At 43.9% G+C, this 20607-nt stretch overlaps 1 protein-coding gene across 3 annotated transcripts; it reads right to left on the reverse strand.

Moving 5' to 3' along the window:
* Positions 1 to 2403: 2403 nt before the first annotated feature.
* On the reverse strand, positions 2404 to 20433 carry MAPKAPK5 (MAPK activated protein kinase 5). Of its 3 annotated transcripts, none has more exons than XM_051785730.1 (14): positions 20256 to 20433; positions 16362 to 16435; positions 15183 to 15258; positions 13912 to 14009; positions 12734 to 12842; positions 10628 to 10717; positions 9970 to 10065; positions 8892 to 8972; positions 7508 to 7695; positions 5310 to 5430; positions 4613 to 4743; positions 3948 to 4069; positions 3532 to 3636; positions 2404 to 2599 (listed from the first exon to the last, which is right to left on the reverse strand). In XM_051785730.1, exons 1-14 carry the CDS (start codon positions 20289 to 20291, stop codon positions 2505 to 2507), a joined length of 1422 nt encoding a protein of 473 aa, XP_051641690.1. In that variant the 5' UTR covers positions 20292 to 20433; the 3' UTR covers positions 2404 to 2504. The 3 variants fall into 3 exon arrangements, with proteins under 3 accessions (XP_051641690.1, XP_051641691.1, XP_051641693.1); XM_051785731.1 differs by having other exon boundaries at positions 3954 to 4069; positions 20256 to 20431; XM_051785733.1 differs by lacking the exons at positions 13912 to 14009; positions 16362 to 16435; positions 20256 to 20433 and having other exon boundaries at positions 15183 to 15236.
* Positions 20434 to 20607: the final 174 nt, after the last annotated feature.

The following is a 20607-nucleotide window of genomic DNA, read 5'->3' on the forward strand; positions in this document are numbered from 1 at the left end:
GTACAAAGTCTTCTTTGATCCCATACAACCCTTCCAGCTCCAGATATTTACAATATTCACAGTCTGCCATAAAGGATCAGTAGATTTATTATCAAATAAAACCTTACAGAATCAAGACAAGATGTCCTGCATTTGTATCAATTGAAAAATAAAATAAAACACAGGAAGGAGAAAGTCAAATGCTACTTTAAAATATGAAAATAAATCCATTAAAGTGTATTTAACTTTGAAATGTAAAACTTAACTTTTCAAAGAGACAAAAAAAATCAATTTTCTCATAGAAATAAAACCATTTGACCTTGAAGCTTCAAATTGTGTTTTCCTAATCTGTCCCTCCTCCCTCTGCTTCAGATCAGGCCATTCTTACTTATACCAGACAATAAAATTTAGAGTAAATCCATAAAAAGCAGTTCTTTGTGACAAAATTCCAGTGCTCACCCTGGGAGTAGCTCCAATCTGATTCATCTTCCTGCCAACTTCTGTCTCCCAAAAAACTGCCTGAGTATTTTCCTCCTTGGAGGGCAGAATCACAAAGTGCCTTTGGAGGGAAGTTTTTGCACTCCTGTTCAAACACAGGTGATTTCTTGTTTCTATCTCTATTTGCCACACTTAAAACTCTCAATTTCCCCCCAAAAACATGGATTTCAAGTTAAAAGTGAAACCATCTTACATTTTCAGACTTGTGTGGATGCTGACATGACCTAGAATGAGAGCAAGGACAGAAGTGCACATCACAGGCCCTGCAAAGTTGCTGATACAACCAAGAAATGACAAATATTCTTGTTTCTTGCTAATTCTCTTCAGTTTTCATGGACAGGTCAGTGCACAAATATCCCATGTAGTGTCAGAGGTACAATTCTGGCTCACACAAACACTCCCTGCTCCCATCAAAGTGATGGTGGAATAGGGACTGTTCTTCCTCTGCAATAAATCAGGCATTGGAAAATGAAATCAGGATTAAAGGAAAGCTGACAAGGTGCTGACAGAGAAGGGGACATGAAGCATTTCCTTCATGTAGAAAAACTAAATCACCCTTTACAAAACTGTATAGAAAGAGTCAGACACTGCTTTGCCATCAACTAAAGGGAGTTTGATGTAGAAAAGAGACAACAAAGAACTGCCCTAAGAGAGAATTGGGGGGTTCATGGCTCAGGTTTGTCAATGTAAACCCAAAAGTGAGGAGCTCTGAAATACGATGTTCAAAGTCGTTACTTGTAGCCCTGAATTGGCACTTCAGTACAGACCAAACTCACTCAGTGTCTGCACAGGTTTGGTACCAAAATATCTCTATAAAAAGCCTCCACCCAGTCCCAAAAGAAAGAAAAGCAGCCAAAGGTAGAAAACTAGAAATATGTACAGATTCTGTCCATTTGTTTGCTTCATTAAGGTTAAAAAAAGCAGCTTTTGGAGCCAATGTTCCAGACTGGTGTAAGAACCTGCCCTGGGGAGGCAGCAAAGGGAGCTGTGGGAAGGAGCAGCCCTGGAGTTGTGGCTCCCCCAAAAAGGAGCTCAAAGGCATCAGAGAAATGGGAATTTGGGCTCTGGAGGGGACACAGGACATGGATCTCTGGGGGATCCCACAGCAGCACTGGGACCCCGACCAGGATAATCCCTCAAACAAGAGGAAGAGTCTAAAACCAAGAGTTGGATCTCCTAGAAAGGAAAGAATGGGAATACAGGGTTGGATCACACACAACTGGGGGCTGAAGGAATAAACCCAATGCTGAGTTTTGTCCATAGAAGATCCCACCATGAAAATAAAAACAACTCGTAATAAGAACTTGAACATTCTTCTGTTCTGCTGTTGGAGGAGGTGAGAAAAAGAAGAGTTTTATGCTGAATTCAGCCTTACAAAAGGTCTGAGGAAGAAGAAGAGGGAGAAAGAGAGAAGGGTGAGGTTTGAAGAAAGTCTGGGGAAGATGGGAAGGAGACAAAAAGAGGAGAGTTACTGCTCAGAACTGAAAATTCCAGCAAGCACATGGACTCAGATGCCCTGGGCAAGGCCAAGGGGGCTCTCAGGGCACTGAGCCACATTGAAGGTTATTTAATTTAGTTGCCTCTACTTAAAGAATCAGAATTTAGGTGCCAAGAGCAGCTATGAATTTGTGTTTCACAGCACTTGCTTCAAGTACTCACTGAGCAAGGGGTTAAACTGTGGCTCTTGTTCTCATACACAGTCACTGCAGTGCTGGATGGGGCAGATGGAAGCAGCTCCTGCAACTGGTTATTAAGAGAAAGAATGGTCTTTAGCAATATAATCCACCCCTTTTGGGGCCCTCATGATTAACAGTACATAAGTGATCGCAGAGACCTCAAGGAACTGAGTTTTAAAAAAATATTACAGTACCAATGATTTTTTTTTTTGTATCTACAACTATACAGCATTTTCAAGCAGTATGGAAATTTAATGAAATAATTATGATTTATTAATTTACATAAAAATACTTTTTACAGTTAAAGAATAAATCTTAAATGGTAAAAAAAATAAGATTAAGAAGCTCCAGCTATTGAGAGTCGTGGGAGTTTGTTTGCTCTTCGATGACTTGTTTGACTATTTCTGCCAGTTTTAGTCGATCCACTTTGTCTGTGAATCCTCTGCCTGGAAGGGAAAGAACAGGGAGTCAGGTGCTGGGAACAAAGAAGGGAAGAAATCCTGGCTGGAGTTAAACAATGGTTCACACAAACTTAGGGCAAGAGAACCAAAATGAGTTACAATGTCTAGTTCTGTTGGAAAATTGAGCACTTAAAGACCTAAATTAAACCCAACCAAGCAAAACAGAATGAGAGGAGAAGCACAACCAAGCCCTGTGAGCCTGGATGATAGCCCTGGTCCCCTCTGCTCCTGGGGCTGACCCCTGTGCCACCCTGTTTTGTCCAGGAGCCATCTGAGCACTCCCAAGGTGACTGTCCTGGTTCTCCCACCCAAGCCAAGCTGAGGAGATGTTGTGCTCACAGGGGTGAGGGCAGTGGCCTCCAGCAGAAAGAGGGAATGAACAGCTGGGAGGAAACCAGCTGAAGAGGTTCCTAAAGGGATCAGAGAATCATGGAATGGTTTGGGTTGGAAGGTATCTTAGAGCCCATCCAGTTCAACCCCTGTCATGGGCAGGGACACCTTCCACTAGCCCAGGTTGCTCCAAGCCCTGTCCAACCTGGCCTTGGGCACTTCCAGGGATCCAGGGGCAGCCACAGCTTCTCTGGGCAACCTGTGCCAGGGCTCACCACTCTCACAGGGAAGGATTCCTTCCCAATCTCCCACCTAACCCTGCCCTCTGGCAGTTCAAAACCATTCCCCCTTTTCCATCACAATCCATTTGTGCTGCTCTGTTCCTACACCACTTGGTGCCTCTGAAAACTCAACCCTGAACCTCAAACAGAGATTTTTAAAGCAGAACTTTGCCCCTCATTTTGAGCACACCCATTCTGGCAGGAGGCCTGAATCACTGTGAAACCTAAACCAGCACCACTTCAGTAGATTTGGGGTTATTCCCATTCAGTTTTCCCCCTTCCCTGTGGAAGGAAGCAGCTCCTCACCGTTCCAGCTGAAGCTCTGCAGAGTGTCCCGCAGCAACTTGCACTCCCGGTTGTACTTCCAGGCCTCCTGCATCACCTCATTCAGCTTCTCATCCTCATTCTCTCCTGTTTGGGAGCACAAAGAGAACCAGGAGGTTTGGCCTCGTGCCTCACTCAGGGCTCCAGCCAACAGCACATGCAGTTGTTCCTCCTCTCTCCACACACACCAGGAAATGGGTTCAGAGCAGCCACTCCTGGCTCAAAGTTCTTTTCCCAGCTCTGCATGTCCCTGCTCACATTGATACCACACAAATCCCAGCCCACAGAGTGCCCAGGGCAGCAGGAGTTTTGTTTTTCCTCCCTCCCCACTGACACAGACTGACCCAAAGTCAGTGTCTTGCATGTTTAGAAATGGCAACTTTCTTAAAAGTGGCAACCTTTACCAGCCTGGGGGAGAATGCACTGGGCAATCACATCTCTCAGCTTCTCCAGAGCCACGTTGGAATCGTTGCTTCCGTTCTCAGGGTCATGGATATAAACCCCATCCTTTGGCTTGGTGCTGGGGAAGAACAAGGAGGAAATAATTAAGAGTTTGCTCACAGCTCAAGTTCATTACTCATTGCATAACTGCACCAGTAAAACACCCCCCTTCACTCCCTGGAGAGCTGGGAGACAGACTTGGCATTAATTATAATTATTGTCCTTTATTATGAGACCATTTCAAAAAGAAATATTCCTTTAAATTAGTTCAAGGAAGTCCTAAAATGCATTATCCTTCTTTTCAGATTAACTTGAACAAAGAGAAATTACCTGACTTTTTCAGTAAGTAAGTGTCAGGATCATAAAAAAATCTTGGAATTCTTTCTCCCAGTTTGCCTTCTCTTGCACGTGACCCATCTCCTCGTAAGGGATCTGTTCTAACACAGATACAGGACCCAGCTCCTCCCGCCCTCACCAGAACACCTCAGAAGCCAAACCACACTGTCCCAGTGACTCCAACTACACCAAGAGTTCAACCACCTCAGAACTGAGCCTGGGACGTTCCCAAAGCCCTGTTCCAGCCTCCCAGCTGCCCCTCTGTGTCCCTGGAAGCTTTAGTTACCCCAGCAGTTTCCGTTTGCGCAGGATCGGGTTGTTCACGGAGTGAAGGGGTTTCAGGCTCACTTTGAGGTCTTGGATCCTCATGTTTGCAAGTTGTTCTGCATGAGCCTGTTGGATCCCTGCAACCATGGCCTGGAAGGAGAAGAGTTGCACTTTAGATCCTCTGTGAATTAAGGAACAGTATGTGGACAATGTTAGCCATGCATGGGGAAAAAGAAGCACCAAAATCCTGTTTGTTTTGGAGATATGGAACAAAAATCAGGTTTGCCTGAAGCAAGACATGATGAGAACTACGGTCATTGACTGTGGGATAATATATCCCAACTTCATAGGGGGAAACAGGACAAAGGATCATCTCTACTGCTCATGTTCACCACATCTGAGTGTTGAGTGAACTCCTCTTTGAGCAGAGTTGAAAGGAAACAAGGACTGAGGTCACAGTAGGGGTATAAAATGGGGGAAAAAGAAGAAAAGAGTCCTATTTCACTACCATGCTCTGCTCTCTCCTCCTCAGCACATGGTTGCTCTTAACATCAATCCTGGAGCACCTCCCCCAAGCCCAAATTTCATATTTTATTTCCATTTTCTCCCTCTTTCCATTTTCTTACAGAGATCTCAGGCTCTCCTAAACAAAACACCCCAACCACCCGAGAGCTGTCCTGCTCCTGTGCAACATTCCTGTTTCTATGAATTCAGACCTTGTCCATCATCAGCTGGGCAGAGGGCAGGATGTTGTCCAGAGCCTCTGTGGAGTTGAGCCAGGGATGGTCCAACACACCCTCGATGGTCAGTCTCTCCTCAGGTTTGACCTTCAGCAGCCTGGGAAAGGAAAAATAATCCATCAAGTGGGGTTTGTTGATTGTTGATTTGCAGAGCACTGAACAATCTCTGAGCATCACAGGGGTCAAAAAGGAACTCCACAACAGCTCAAACTGCCCCAAAAGCAGCCTGACTTTGTCCCAGGTTCTCTGAGCCTTGCTGTGGATTTATTTAACAAGCTCATCCAGGTACATTCAGGGATTCAGGGTAAAGGAAAGGTGCTGAGGGGCCATTTAAGGAATATCTGTGTGTTCTCAGATTGGAAATTATCTCCCAGACAAGCTGGAAATGATCCAGACCAACAGTCCCCGGAAATGCTCTTCTAGAGCTCATCCCCGTAACAGGCCACACTCATTCCAAGGATTTTGGGCATGGAAACTTCACTGAATTAACTGTTTCCACCTGCAACTCCTTAGCTTTTCTTCCCCTGCAAAACCCTCAAGGAATGGACACTTTGACAGGCTCCAGTTCCTCAAAATAAGAAGGAACTTTATTCTTTATTGCTAAAAAATCCATGGAATAAATGCTACTAGAATGAAACCCTGGAAAGAGGTTTTGCAGATAAGCTCATGTTCTCATGATGAACTGCTCCATAAAAAAGCCAAATTCCCCCCAGAGTGCTGACAAGTTCTCCCAAGAGTCTGAATTAGAACCAGGAGGACTCCAGGAGGTTGTCACATTCCTTAGACAATTCCCTAAATCAGTTCCTGGCTGCAAACGTTGTTTAATGTACCAAGGAAGTGGAAATAACTTGTGCAAAATGTCAGCAGGACCCTGGGGTAGCTCAGAAATCTCACTTGCTGCCAACAGGTTGTAAGTTCAGTTTTGATACAAGGCCCAGGCATTCATTTTCCATGGGTTTTCCAAGTCCTGACCTCCAGCTCCCAAAGCTTGAGGTGAGAAATGAGCTCGACACACTTGAGAGGCAGCAGCTTCCTGAATGCCAAATATGAGCCCCAAAAGCCAGACTCCATAGGAAGAGCTGCCTACACCCATCAAATGTAAACTAAGCCAGAATTATATTAATTCTAAATGTATCCCTGCACCATAAGCTCAACTTCAGACTCCCTGGCTGGAAAAGACAGGCAGGGAAAGGAGTCCTGATAACATCAGTGGGATAAATAAGTGAACTGAATCCACGTGACAATGTTCTGTGAGCTGAGTTTATGGTCATTTTAAAAGACAATAAAATTTTTTGCTTTTAAAACCTTTAAACCTTTCATATAAAGCAAAGTTTCCCTGCAGTTTTTGTGGTGAAAGGTTGTGGGTTCTCCTGCACTGCTCCAAAGGTCCCAGCAATATGAAGTCCTTGGAGATTTTACAGTATCTTTGAGGAGCCAGTAACACTTTAAAATTACTTCCCCAACTGATTTTTTTCCTATTTATGTTGTTTTTATTCTTTCAGTTCCTCTGGTCATACAAAGGCAGTAAGTCCCTCTCACTCTTTAGAGAATAAGCCCCAATCAGTGCCATGTTCTGGCTTTCAAACAGCCCCTGTCTGGGAAACTCTCCCAGCTGAGAGATGTGCAGGGCATGCAAAAAACAGCTTCCATGAGCATTTGGAATAAAACTTCAATGCAAACCCTCATCCCAGAGCCTGATACCTTCAGGACAGATCTTACCCTGCCTTTCCCTGCCTCTCTTCTCTCCTTTCACGCTGAATATGATGTGTACTTGGTTTTAAGGGAGAGATCTACCAGATCTTATTAAACCACCTGATTTTAGCAGGAATTTAAACATTACTGTACAGGATCCAAGGCTGTAGAGCACCTGATGTGGCAGCCAGTTGTGTGTGTTGTTCTGAATCCTTTGGTGCATCTGCTGCCCTTAAAGACTAAACTCACAGTTCACTCTTAAGAAATTCAGAAACATCAAAATCAAACAGTTGGGGATGGAAAAAAAGAAGGGACGAAAAATATTTACCAGACTTTATGCTGAATATGACAGAAGATCTGTCAGCTGTATGAGCTGCAGACAAGGTAGAAGAACAATCCCTTTGGGAAAACAGATTTTCAAGGGACTTTTCAACCTTTTAATACCAAAAAGAGCAATAAAACACTTCCCTCCCCGGACTCACTTCCGCACAATGTCCTTGGCCATCTCGGAGATCTGACTCCACTCCTCCTCTGGGAATTCAAAGCTTCCTGTCATGATCTTCTTCCTCATGTCCTTTGGGATGGTCCTGCTGTGGTGTTTGGAGTAGAAGGGGGGGTACCCACACAGCATCACGTAGATGATGACACCCAGGGACCAGAGGTCACAGCTCTGCAAGCAAGGACAGCACCACTCCGGGTCAGCTCTGCAGCACTGGGGGAGCTACTGCAGAACAAGTGTCTGCCTTCAACCCCCCCCTGCTTCTCCAGGGTGGAGAAGGGGTAATCAGAACCCTGGAGAAGGTGGATTTGTGGTCAGGAAAGCACTGCAGAGTAGTTAATCTTTGCTTTAGCTCTCTATAGGAGGCTGCCAAACCCTAATACCACATATCAAACTACCTGCTCTAGCACATGGTGGGTTAAACAGCTGGAACTCAGGTAGATCCTTAGCACTGGCATCAGAAATCAGCTAATTTTAATTAGAGTTGACACTCCAAGAACACTCAGTGGTTCAAACACTGCTCGGCAAGCAGGAGACAGTGATGAGAATATGAAGGAAAAGGGTTTGGAATGCCCAAAAAGGAATACAACCCTTCAGGACACTTTGCCAAGGGTCCAGCAGCAGCTGGTACTGCCCAGGGCTACAGCACAAAATACTGGGCATTTTCTAGAAGTTCCCAGAAACAGACTGGGCAAAACATCTGCACATCCAGAAGCTCTGGGTGACAGCATGGAAAGAGGATCCCTGTGAACAGCTTCTTGTAGGGATGAAAGAACCTCCCCCATGGTCTCACTCCAGCAGAATCATTCTGCTCCCTCCAAAATCTTTTCATATTTAGTGCTCCTTAACAGTGTTTGTGTGTTTCTCCTTTAATTAGAGGATCACTAATTAGGGTTGGGCTAAGTGTGCATTTCATTATTCCCTCCATCAGAAAGAACCAAGAGGCAGCAGCACTGTCAGTGTGTCACTTCCAAACCCAGACAGAGCCTGCAGAGATAATTATCTCCTCATTTGCCACTTCAACTGAGTGAAGCCTGGTCTGAACCTTCTGTTCAAGGAGAAATCCCACTGCAAACCTGGTCACTCCATCAGAAAAGCCAAAGGAACACAAAATAACCAGCAACATGACACTTCCCTGCTGGTTTCTCTAGATCCTGCTTGTACTCAGTGTGAGATATTTGGCTTTTTAGATGCATTCCTGTCACAGATCAGAGCAAATTTATTGCTGCTGTAAGGGTGTCATTTTAGGGCAATAAACTTTATTGCCTTGGGTGTTAAATTGTGCCTACAGATTTCTACATTGTGCCTACAGGGTTGGTGGGGAAGGCACTTTACAAACACTGTTTAAAGTACTGTTTCCCACTCACCTTGTTGTAAGTGTAGGGTGTTGGAGAGGTGGGGATAATACCAGATTTTTCTTTCTGATGTCTTCTCTGTGCCTCCAATACCTGTTGCCATGAGAGGAAAAAAAAAGAAAACAAAGCAAAATACATCTCATCTATAGGCACAAAGATTTTTCATGTTTTTCCATTCTGTAAACTTATTCCAGCTACTGAAGGCTTTTTCAAACTCAAAATTTTGTTCCTAAAAAAGACTGGGACTTTCTACATTCAGCTAAAATATTTTGCTGCTTTGAATGAAATTTATCAGTTTTGCCTGAATTAAAGCAACTGCTCCCAACTTCCAACACCTCCAGGCTTGGAATTAGAACCCAGAGTGTGTCTGGAGGGTAACCTGAGCTCCAGAGATGTCCCTTTTTGCCTCTCCCAGGAACAAATGACACCAAATCTGTCCCTTGCTGACCAAATCTGAGGGTTTGGGTTTCCAGAAGGCCCGGGAGGCTCCAGCTGAGGAGGCACTTTCAGGGTCTGATCTCCGAGTTGCTCTTCCCAATGATTAAAGGCTCTGACGTGCCCAGCACTTCAATTAAAGATCCATCTGCAGTTTTCTTTTCATTTTCTTCAGGATTCCAACACAAAGGACAGAAGAAAGTAGCACTACAAAGAGCAGCCTGTCTGTAATTATAGATTGTGCCTTAATGACAAGGGGCCAAGCCAAGGTGCTCAGATAACCACTGCTATTTTTGAGCCTTTTCAGAGCCTTTTTGTTCCAGCACAGTCCTTTTTAATGTAATACTGAATGAGTCTGAGCTGGAAGGAGGATGGGAAAGCAGGAACTTCTCCAAAACACCTGCTTTAATGCAGTTAAAGGTCAGTGGACAAAATCAGTGCTAAGAACAGTCTGGGAAATCTGCCTCACTATCCCCTGCTCTTATCAACACATCACTGTGACACTCCAGCTCCAAAGGTGGCTAATCTCCAATTATTCAAGATTCCTGCCCCCAGAAGCCCTGAACAGGACAGCAAAGGCTTTTAGAATGCTGTAGTTCTGGAGACACAGGCAAGAAATTATTCCCTTTTAGCCCAGAATTGTGATTTTTGTTACCTGAGGTGCTACGTAATACGGAGTGAACTGTGGTGTCATCAAGTCACCTTGGTCTACTTTGGCAAATCCAAAGTCACACAGTTTAACAGGAGCATCCTGAAATAAGGAGAAGAGGCTTCATTACATAAATCTCATTATATCAGCTTTTCTAACACATAAGTCTTGCCTTGTTCTCATCTCACCTTTGCCACACGTACTCCTCATCTGTATTCACACACTCACATTCCCCCAAGCTAAAAGGACAAAACCTGATCTTTCAAACAAGCATTTTTGCTTTCCTGAGTGCTCTGGGTCAGGAACAGCCCCCTCTGAGACTGGGAAAGCAATAAACACGTTGTAGAGGGGTCACTGCATGTCCAGGGTGGTTATGAGCAGGAAAAAGAAACAAGGAAGTGTTTGGATCTATCAAAGCCCCTCTAATGCTTGTCAGAACATCCTGATTATGTGACAGAATGATCTTCTCCTCAGCAAAGCTGGATTTGTGTAGAGCTGCAGAACCTGCCTCATATTTAACAGACTGTGCTCCAAGGAGATCAGAGAATGTACAAGCACAAAGTCAATAAAGGTGATTAATGTAATTTTACAACTATTCTGAAAATCACCATTTTACAGAATTCAGCAGTAAAAAAAAAAAAAAGAATTCTAGTATTCATCTTACCAGAGAGTTATCCTTGAAGAGGAGATTCTCAGGCTTGAGGTCTCTGTGTGCAATGTTTAGTGAGTGGCAATGCTGCAAAGCCAAAGCTATCTGGAAAAGGGCACAATAAATGAGCTACAGTTACAGAACTCCTGCTTCAGCCTGGACGTTATTTTAGCTTTAGAAAAAGGACATTTCCTATGTATGTCAGACCCCAAACATTCTCACTGCACTTGGCTGCAAGGCTGAGTTCAGACAGGCCTGACCCTGCAATAAGGGTAGTGAAGTGATGGGTGGGACATTCATCCCACCAAGGATTCAGTTTGTGTTTCACTCAAAGCAAACAGAAAACAAAAGCCAAGCTGGACTGGGCTGCCCAACCATCTCATTTGACTCAATCAAGGCATTAATGACCACCCAAAATGGAACAGACCTGACAGTGCCCTTCCCTGTGCTGTGCCAGCCCTCCGAGGTGCCCCTGCCCAGCAACCACACCCTGCTTAACTCCCAACAGCTTCAGTATTTCTGTGAATGTTTTATTGCACCTGTTACTGATTGAGATCCAACATTCAGGCAGTTTTATTCTTTAATTTTTGATGGCACTGCCTGCACTTCCCTCATTACATGGGCCATCACACAGAAATGCACTCCACGATCCTTTCAAAGGCAGTTTCTCACCTTGCTGTGGTTTGGAAACCCAGGAAAACTCCAGGGAATGGACATTTCCAAGTGCAATTCATTCAAAGAAAACCCAAGCATAAATATTTAAACAGCTTTACTGAGGCTGAAGGAAGGCAAAGCCACACAGCCCTTATTTGGAAATATTTCTGTTGGGTTCTGCAGGATCCCACCCAAACCCAGCACGCTGAGGGAAGTGTTGATGCCTTAGAAAAGTGCCAATTACTGTCACATGAGAACTTTGGTGTTAATTTAGCTCAGAACCAAACAGAAACACATTCCCAGAGAAAAAGAGGCAGCTCTGTGACACATTCTAGCTATTACAGGCTACAAGGAATCAAGAGTCACAGTTCAGGATAAATCACTATATGAAACAATAAGATTTTAACATTTCAAACTTCATTTCTATAAACATTAAAGCCAAGAGTTACTTGGGACATGAATACCCCAAGTGCACACACAGAGTAAGAATTTAATTCAAAATTTTGATTTTTGGTGAAGTGTTACAAGATTTTCCCAACGTGTCAGAATCAAACAGCCCAAAGCACATGAAAAACTGTCAGGAATAATTCTGTGCTTCCACCTAATTTTTGCTGGATGAAACCAAAGAGGCAACAGCAACAATTAGCACTTCATTAGAAACAAGTCAAAGCACAAAAGAGAAAAGTAAGATGGAATTATTTGGGCCTCTTTTTTGCCTCAGTACCAAATATTATCTCCCCATTTGAGGGGAACTGACCCTGGGGATCCCTGAATTTCATGGAGTCACACCAGATGCTCAGAACAAAGAGCCTGATGGACACCAAAACCTCTTGTAGAAACCACCATGGAGTGTTTAAAACTCTTTCATGTATGTAAACTGCAAATATATTTAAAATACAGCATTCAAGAGTGAGCTGTGCAGAGAAACAGTGAAGGGAAAACAACACCAGAACAAACAGCACAGAAAACAGGCACTAAAGTGGCACATTCCTTGTTATCTTCCATGAAGGGCAGGACTTCCATAAAACCAAGCACAAAGCCCAGCCTGGAATCCACTGGCCCAGGACACATGGGCCCAAAAGAGGAGAGAAGTTTGGGACACATTCCCAACTGGAATCAAACTGGATCCACGAGAGCCTGGGGGCTGCTGGAGGCAACATTTTTAGGACAACAGAGAGGACACAGCAGGAGAAAAAAAAGTTCTCTTTGAAGTGTTCTGTAGACCAGGTGAGGAAAACCACTGTTAAAGACAGCAGACCCAAAGAACAAGCCCACAACTTCAAACTCTTTATTATTTTCTACCAAACTTCGGCATTGTCAGGTTATAACAAAGCAGGCAAATGATCATCGGATCAGAAGACAGGATTATTTTCTTTAGGCCTTTTTTTCCACCCCTCCCAGCCCAAGGAATTGTTAATATTTAGCCATTATCACTTGTGGATTTGCTCAGACAGGGGAGTGACTTGCCTGCTTTGTTACTTGGCTTGCTTGCTTCTCAGTAAAGTGCCGGTGCTGGCTGATTCTGTGAAAGAGCTCTCCCCCTTCCATCATCTCCATTACAATTAGGAGCCGAGCCCTGTTCAAAAGCATTTCATTTTGTTACATTAAAAATCATTAAATAAAAAAAAAATAGAACAGAATTTCTAAACTAACAGTGCATATTTTACATTTACTGACAGGCCAAGACACTTGTTTCTCCTACAGTGGTTGGAGCTGCTTTGGTTCCCTAAGTTTGGTTTCCTAGTTTTAATTCTTCTACTTTTGGTACTTTTGGTACTTCTGGTTCTTTTGGTACTTTTGGTTTTTGTTCTTTCAGTTTTAACTGTATAAACTGCAGGATTTTCTGGCTCCCAGCACAACCTGACTCAGCCAGGAATCTCCACTTTGCTCCTCCTGAAGAAACAACGTCCACATGGACGCATCCAGATCCAGGTGGCTCCACCCAGTTTGGCCCTGGAAGGCACATGGACACATCCAGGATAACTCTGCCCCCAAAGAACAGATGCTTTTGGGTGTGGATGCTCTACTGAACCCCAGGATTTTAATTTACAGCTTTACTGCCATAATTAGGAAGGAATATAGGGAGATCAGGACTAGCAGGTCCTCAAGGAATTAACTCCTAGTTATCCTCATACAGCAAAATCAGACACATCAGAGACTAGGACAGGTCTCAGCTCTTTAATTCTCCCAGCTCTGATGCTTTTTCTCAACTAATATCCAATTAGAAGACAATATTTTTATCCCAAGTGATTAATGCAGGAAAAAAAAAAATCAGTCTGCTTCATGTTTTTCTCTTTTTCTGTGTTCATATTAAGAGTTTTCAGGGCTGAATTTAGTATTTTTAGAAACAATTCTTTCTCTCACACAGCACAGATATCACAGACTGAATCAATGAAAAACCTAAGAAACGGAGATGTACTCAAACAGGTAGGAAAGGATGCAAATTAATTTAAATATACATTGCCAGGGGAAAAAGCAAGTGTTGCTTGCTCTGAAGGATAAATATGGTATTAAATATGACATCTGGGACCCCCTATAAATAATAATTTTGTGATTAAAAACAAACAAACAAAAAAAGCAAACTGCACTATACCTTGGGCTAAACATGGAAAGCTGTGGGAATGACCCCCCCTATGTAATCTTACCTTGGGCTGGACTCATGTGGGAACTGCACACTGTTAGCATAAACTTCAATAATTTGAACAATATTGGGATGTGTTGCACACATCATGTGCAGACGTACCTTGAAGAGAAGGGAGGGGTGTTACTGCACACAGGGACAGGCACTTCTGATCCCCCTTTCCCCTGCAAACCACAGCCCAGCTCTGCTCAGCACCACTCACAGCTTCAAATTATCCAAGAATTAAGAAGTAAGTGTTGATATGAGTGACCAGCAGCCATTCCACTAACTCAGACTATGATAAAAATATCAGATATTGTCAATCTATTTGCTACAAGCCACGGAATCATCCTCAAAGTTCCAGAAAAAGCTCTTTTTTTTTTTATTTCTTCAAGTTTCTAAAATAAACTTAAAGGCAGAGCTTGTTTTAAAGTAGCAACAGAGATAGGACTGAAAGTGAAAATTAATTACTGAAACCAAAAATTCCCTAATCTGGCTTCTTTTATGCACTCCATGTGTGAAACCCCATCTCCTGTCCCAGCACTCTGAAACAGGGACTTAGGGAATTTAAGTTTAAAGCTTCCTGGGCTGCTCAATCAAACCAGTGATGCTTTTTGAACACAGACTATTTTTTCCCTGGGAATTTTGACAGTGAATTTAAGTAACAAGCAATGCAAGCTGCCTAAACCTCAGGGATAATTAATCCTTCTCCAAATTCCTAACAGCTGGAAGGAGTGCCCAGCATTTCACAGCCTGACAGTTTGGCACCTTGGCACGTTCTCAGCAGCCTCAGTAAGTCACAACCAGCACCAGGAGCTGATTTTAGTTCCTGGCACACAGATAAATCCATTTCCAGTGTAACTTGAAGCATTCCTGGCAATCCTGAGAGCTGTGACATCCAAGAGTGAGATGTATGGAAACAAAATTCCCTCTAAACCGGTCGTGTTACGTCACACAGGACACAGGGAGAGGAACAGCTCTAAAATGTAGTTCAGCAAATTCTAAATAAATATCTGTACAGCAATTCCTACACAGTTGGACCCTCTTTTCCCCCACCACCTCATCCCATGGGAACTGAGCACAGCAAGGCTTGAGGATCAACCCCAAAGCTTGAGGATCAACCCCAAGGAATTCTTGCACAGCAAATGCAAGTTTTGCGAGGAGGGTTTTAAAACTTCTTTTTTTTTTTTACATTTTGTTTTAACATTTTTAAGCACTTTTTTTAAAAAACCATTATTTTAAAACACTAGATTTTGTGGTGTGTCAGAAGGCAGGCAGTAGAAACAGGAACTATACCTCATTTCTAGCTTTTGGACGATCAAGGAGGATTTTCAGTGCAAAGCGTTCTTGAGAGGATTTTTTCATGCAGACTCTGGTATTACAGCAATAAAATTATTCAGTCAGCAAGAATGTTAAAGAGACACTTCAAGCAATTGATCTGAGATCGTTCTCCATGTGGGAATGAACAGGAATTAAGATGGGATATAAGGGCACCTCTCCCCATGGCCCAGCTTGAAAACCTCAGTTATCAGCCTCCCACAACAACCAAGTAAGTTCTGTAGAAACACCTCAAACAAATTTGACTTCCAGCAAGGCAAAAAGAAGCCTTTCAGAGCAAGGGGGAACTGCAGACAAGCAAAACTCCCTCAAAATTCAGCCTCAAGAGATACTTTGGGTGAAAACAACCCAAAACACACAGTGGCAGCCTGAACATCCCCGGTGGAGAGTGGAGTTTGTAATAAATAAAGTGTTTCTGAATGGAAATCCTCATTTTTGGCCAGGCCACCAACTGTTTTTTCTCTCTTTTCGAATTTAACACGAATAATTGAGGGAAGGGCCCACATTTTAACAGAATAAAGCCCAAAGGGGGTGTTTTAATGGAGATCAGAGGCAACACAAAACGGATGAGGAGAAACCAGTGGGCTGGACAGGGAGACAAATGGTGGTGGAAGACAAGGACCCCGTGGAGCACCCAGGAACAGTTGTTTTCCAGCAGAAATTCCCATTCCCTGAAGGCAGAGGCCTTGTTGAAAAGGGAATATTTGTTTTGCTTCGCAGCAAGTATCCAGCTCGTGCTGGGGTTAGAAATCCATGAGGGACACGGTTGAGATGCCCATGGAATTGTCTGCTTTGGCCTCACAGGATGAAGGGAAAAAACTGGAAAGAACAGGAAAGGGACAGTGGTGATGGCACAGAGGAGCCTTTGCACTGCAGGGACACCAGGATTCAAGGACAGAGGGGTTTTAGGAGGAATTTCTGTGGCCACAACCAATTCCAGGAACACGGTATGAGATGGGACAGGGAGGTGAAGAGAGGTTTTACTGCACATACATCCCATAAAAGACAAAACCCCACTTGCAGGACCCACATGGAGCAGATATTTGTTGTTTATAAGGAGTTTTCCATGGATCACACTCTGTCAAAAGCATTTAAAATACTCACTGACTTCTCCCCAAACCTGGGGTGCTCTCTTACCTCACAGGCCCACTGATCCCAGCTCCCAACTTCTGAGTCCAGTTAATGTTGTACTCCTCTAAAATGGAGGTTTCCTAACCAAGAAGGAACAGGAAGAGTGAAAAAATAGTCAATAAACACATAAATAAATAAAATTACTACAGCACTTCCCCCCCCCCCAAAAAAAAAGACTCAGCAGACCTGGTTTGCAAAATTCCTGACCAGGAAAGAGCCTGCTGTGGAAAATTCAACATAAATACAAATGCTCATATGATAATTTATTTGTTTGCAAGTATTTCTGTGCAGTGGGAATGCTCATCCTGGCACTCTGGACCAGGAACACTGAGAACAGTCTTTAGTACACAAGGTGTAACAAGGGCATCTCCCCTTGATTTAAATCCACCTGTACATGATCAATCCCAGCTGAAGGGCCCAATCTCAGCATTAACATGTATTTTTGGGTCATAGAGTACATAAAAAAAAATAAGGTTTTCAAACTTTTGGAGTCATTACATTGCAAATTAAACCTTGTCTGACTGGTTTTAGCCTGTCTGATAATGAACCAGCCTCATGTTTATAATCCTTTTGTCCTAATCCATCTCAACAGGGCTTGGTTTTGTTAGGACACAGCTTGGGAGCTCTCAGGCTTAAACATGTCCCAGGGCAGGATGGAAATCAAGCACAGGGTGGCTTTTTGATTAATTTGGATTAAAGCTGCTGCCCTGTGCTGTGCCTTTGTCCTTTTATTACACCCCAGGATCATCTTTCCAAAGCCAAGCTTTGGGATAAATCACAAGAAAGGGGCTGGTACAATCATCAGTGCTGGGGAAGCTTAAGGAGGCAGGGAAAATATTCCCAAATACACTGAAATTTAAGGGAAGAGGCCACTGCTTGTAAAGGAACTTTATTCTGATCAGACTTTTCTGCTAATAATTCAAAGGGAGCATTTTATCCCAGAAAACTGAGGACACTCCCGCTCTCAACTAAGGCTAAAGGTTGGACTTGATGATCTTGGTTCTATAATGATTTTAAGTTGTTGGAAAAGGCCAATCCCTCACCTGGGATTGGTGGTCTCTGCTACAATAATCTTGGATTAACTCTAGGCTGGAGCCAGACCTCAAACCACACAGATTGAGAACAAAACAAGGGAGGAAAGTGGATATTTAAGGCAAGATTTGAAGGGATTAAAGAGTGCAAGGGGCAAGTATGAAAGGAAAAATTGGTTTTTAACACAGCCTGGAGTGTTACATAAATCATAAATGACCAGTGAAAGGTGTAAAGGGAAAAAAAAAGTTCACTGGAGGTTTTATAAATGAAGGAAGAAACATGGATCACATCTATCTGTTGTTTGGATAACCACAAAGAAACTTCTTATCAAATCAAATAACTCAAATTTTATTTGTTATAAGCATATTAGGGAAAAGCTGCTTTAATTTTCCTGATAGCTACAGAGAACTGAAGGTAGCAGAGGTGGGATGAAACCCCAGCTTTTAGGAGAGCATTAATTAAATATATTAAATATAATAAATTAATTAAAATTAATTTTAGGAGAGCATTAATGAGCAGGGAAAGGGTTTCTCTGGACTGGGGAGTTCCCCCTCAGCTTTACACATCACACTTGGGGTGTAAGTTTTGAAGGAGCTGAAATGGAAATGCCAAATATCCCCATTTATTCCTGAATAAATGGGCCAGAGAAGCTGATTAGGACTGGAAAGTCTGTGATCTCTGAATGAAATGAAGGAAAAATAAGATCTGATAATTTTCAACAACTAAAGGACAAGTTCAACAACTGTAAGTCCATTTTTAATAAAAATTAACTTTCATATTGTGTTTTAAATAAAAAGGCAACATTTGGGGGGGGTTGCAGTTTTATTTGGGTTCCAACCTTCACTCCAAAGCAAATTTACAACTTAGAAGTTAAAATGAATATAACACAGTGACCAAGAAACACTTTTTACCATTTCCAAATGACACAAAATTCAGTACTTGGGAACTTCAATCACTTACATCCCCTAATTCAGAACCAGCAGCTCCAAATCCAGCCCCGAGTCTGTGCAGCCACAAACCAACACGAGCCCATAACACCCAAACATAACACCCAAACACCATCTTCAGAATCTTTTCTGTCAGAGTTTGAACCCCATGATCTTGGGGGGCTTTTCCAACTTTAATAATCCAGGATTCTGTGATTCTAAACAGCCTGAAATGCTTAAAAAGCAAAAATATCAAACTGCCCTGTGAAAATATCCAAGTGTTTCAAGTGGGAAGCCCAAAGGCCTGGGCTCTGTTTGGATTAATGGACACAGGAAACCTTTGTGATCCTGCTGTCAAAGGAACTTGGAACTTCTGATCACTCCTTAAATTAATTTCCAGTGGGAAAAGGGAATAAATTAATATGGAATCCATCCAATTACAACAAAGTCTGAGTTCTCTCCAGCAGCACAGTTCCCTCCCAGCAGCTCTGGGCTCCTAAAACAACACTTGGAGCAGCAGAGTCAGCAGGCTGGGATGCCAAAGGCCTGGAAAAGCAGCATTCCCAGAGTTCTTACAGCTGGATGCTCAGGCACTTCTGACTTACATGTCTTTTCCAACCTTAATGATTCCATAATTCTCAGTTTCCGTGGAATACTGATGGGAAGAGGTTTGAAACAAGGAGCTTTGAGAGGGTCAAGCCTCAGGACTGTTCAGGGAAAAGCTCAGGCTCTTCTGATTTAAAGGTCTTTTCCAGCCTTAACAATTCCATGATTCTCAGTTTCCACTGAATATTTATGGGAAAAAGTTTGAAATAAGGAATTGTGACAACAAAACAATCTTTACAATAAAAATTCAAGGTGCACAGGTTTGGACCTGTGTGATTCCACCTCCTCTGCTCCTCCAGCCTCCTTCCCTAATCTCTGATCCCCGTCCTGAACCACAGAATTTCGGACAGCAAATGCTTTGCACAAGGTGAAGAGGCTGCAGAGACGCTTTAAAATACTGTTTTATGTCACTTTATTCCAAAAGGAATTTCCCAGTTTCCACAGCAAAGAATTCTGGAACCCTGGATCTGTTCAGCTGCTCCAAACACAACCATCCCACACACCAGATTTGTTTTCACACAGAAGGATGTGGCACCTCAGGGAATAGCCAACAGTTTGCCCAGAGAGAATTACAGGGAATGAGAGGGGGTTGTGAAACAGGGTCCTGCTCATTGTGGCAAAATGGGGAATGTGTAAAAGTTTTCTTAAGGATTTTCTTTGATGCTTGATCTTTTCAAGCCTAATAAACAAGAAGAGTTAATCAGTGAAACAGAAGCTCTAAGTGGTGTCCAGGTGTTAGAAAAACAAATGACTTGTGGGTAGAATTGCCTTGTTAAGGTTTAGGGCTGGACATGTTTCACTGATCTCAGACCTGGGGCAGGTTAACAAAGTATGGGGAGAAGGATTTTCACTGATGGTGGACGCTGGGAATGCAGAATTTACAAATCACAAGGACATGGGGCAGAACCCTCAAGAGAAGGAAGAAACTAATAAACCCAACTCAGCAGCTGGGCTGAAACCGGCTCCACGGGGGTAAGAGGTGATTCTGATCGACCCAACAAACCCCCAGACCCAAAACAAGAGAAAGACTGAGCATGGCACTAATTCACATGAGAAATAAGAGAATCATTAACCAAAAGAAGACAGAATACTAGTTAATGAGAAAACCGTGTAACTTATAGGAATTGACCGTTAATTCCTTTGTTCGCTAAAACGGAATAACAGTGAAAAGTTCGGCTGGTTGTGGGGGGGGTGATTTGTGGGAACCTCCCCGAGCGCCCACAGAGCAAACAAAGTCCCCGTCCCAAACCAGGCTCCGTGTATGTGTCCCGGCAGCTCCGCACGTCACCCCCACGGTCCCTGGGAGTCTCCGCCCGGCCCGGCGGCCGCTGCTCACCTTGATCGTCCGGTCCATGTCGTGATCCTGCGACATCGTCCCGCGAGGGGCGAAACCGCCGGGGCCGCCTCAGGGCAGGCGCAGCCCCGCAGGTGCGCTGCAGCCGCCGCCGCTGTGCCTCATTCCCGGGCGCGCGGGGGCAGCGGGACCCCGCGGGCCCCGACAGCGGCCGCGGCCCCGGCAGGAGCCGCCCGGGCCCCGCGCGCGGACATCGCCGGCACCGCCGCGGTCAGCCCCGCCGGCCGCCAAGCCGCGCGCCGACGTGGACGCCGCCGCCGCGCCCCCCGCGGAAAGACACGGCTGGATCCCTGCGCCCGCCCCGCGCGTACCCCGCAATTTTCGGCGCCGCCGC

This window comes from Manacus candei, unplaced genomic scaffold, assembly GCF_025592945.1.
Source record: "Manacus candei isolate 608988 ecotype Guabito, Panama unplaced genomic scaffold, ASM2559294v1 h1tg000020l, whole genome shotgun sequence".
Taxonomy (NCBI): Eukaryota; Metazoa; Chordata; class Aves; order Passeriformes; family Pipridae; genus Manacus; species Manacus candei.

Bases quoted from the DNA above. Each gene is read 5' to 3' on its own strand.
- MAPKAPK5 (XM_051785730.1), bottom strand. From the start codon at position 20,291: ATGTCGCAGGATCACGACATGGACCGGACGATCAAG. The intron at 15,259-16,361 runs GTAAGAGAGCAC...CTGTAATACCAG, and splicing joins GGGATCAGTGGGCCTGTGAG to AGTCTGCATGAAAAAATCCT. The intron at 12,843-13,911 runs GTAAGATTACAT...GCTTTTGAACAG, and splicing joins CCACATGAGTCCAGCCCAAG to GGCTCGGCTCCTAATTGTAA.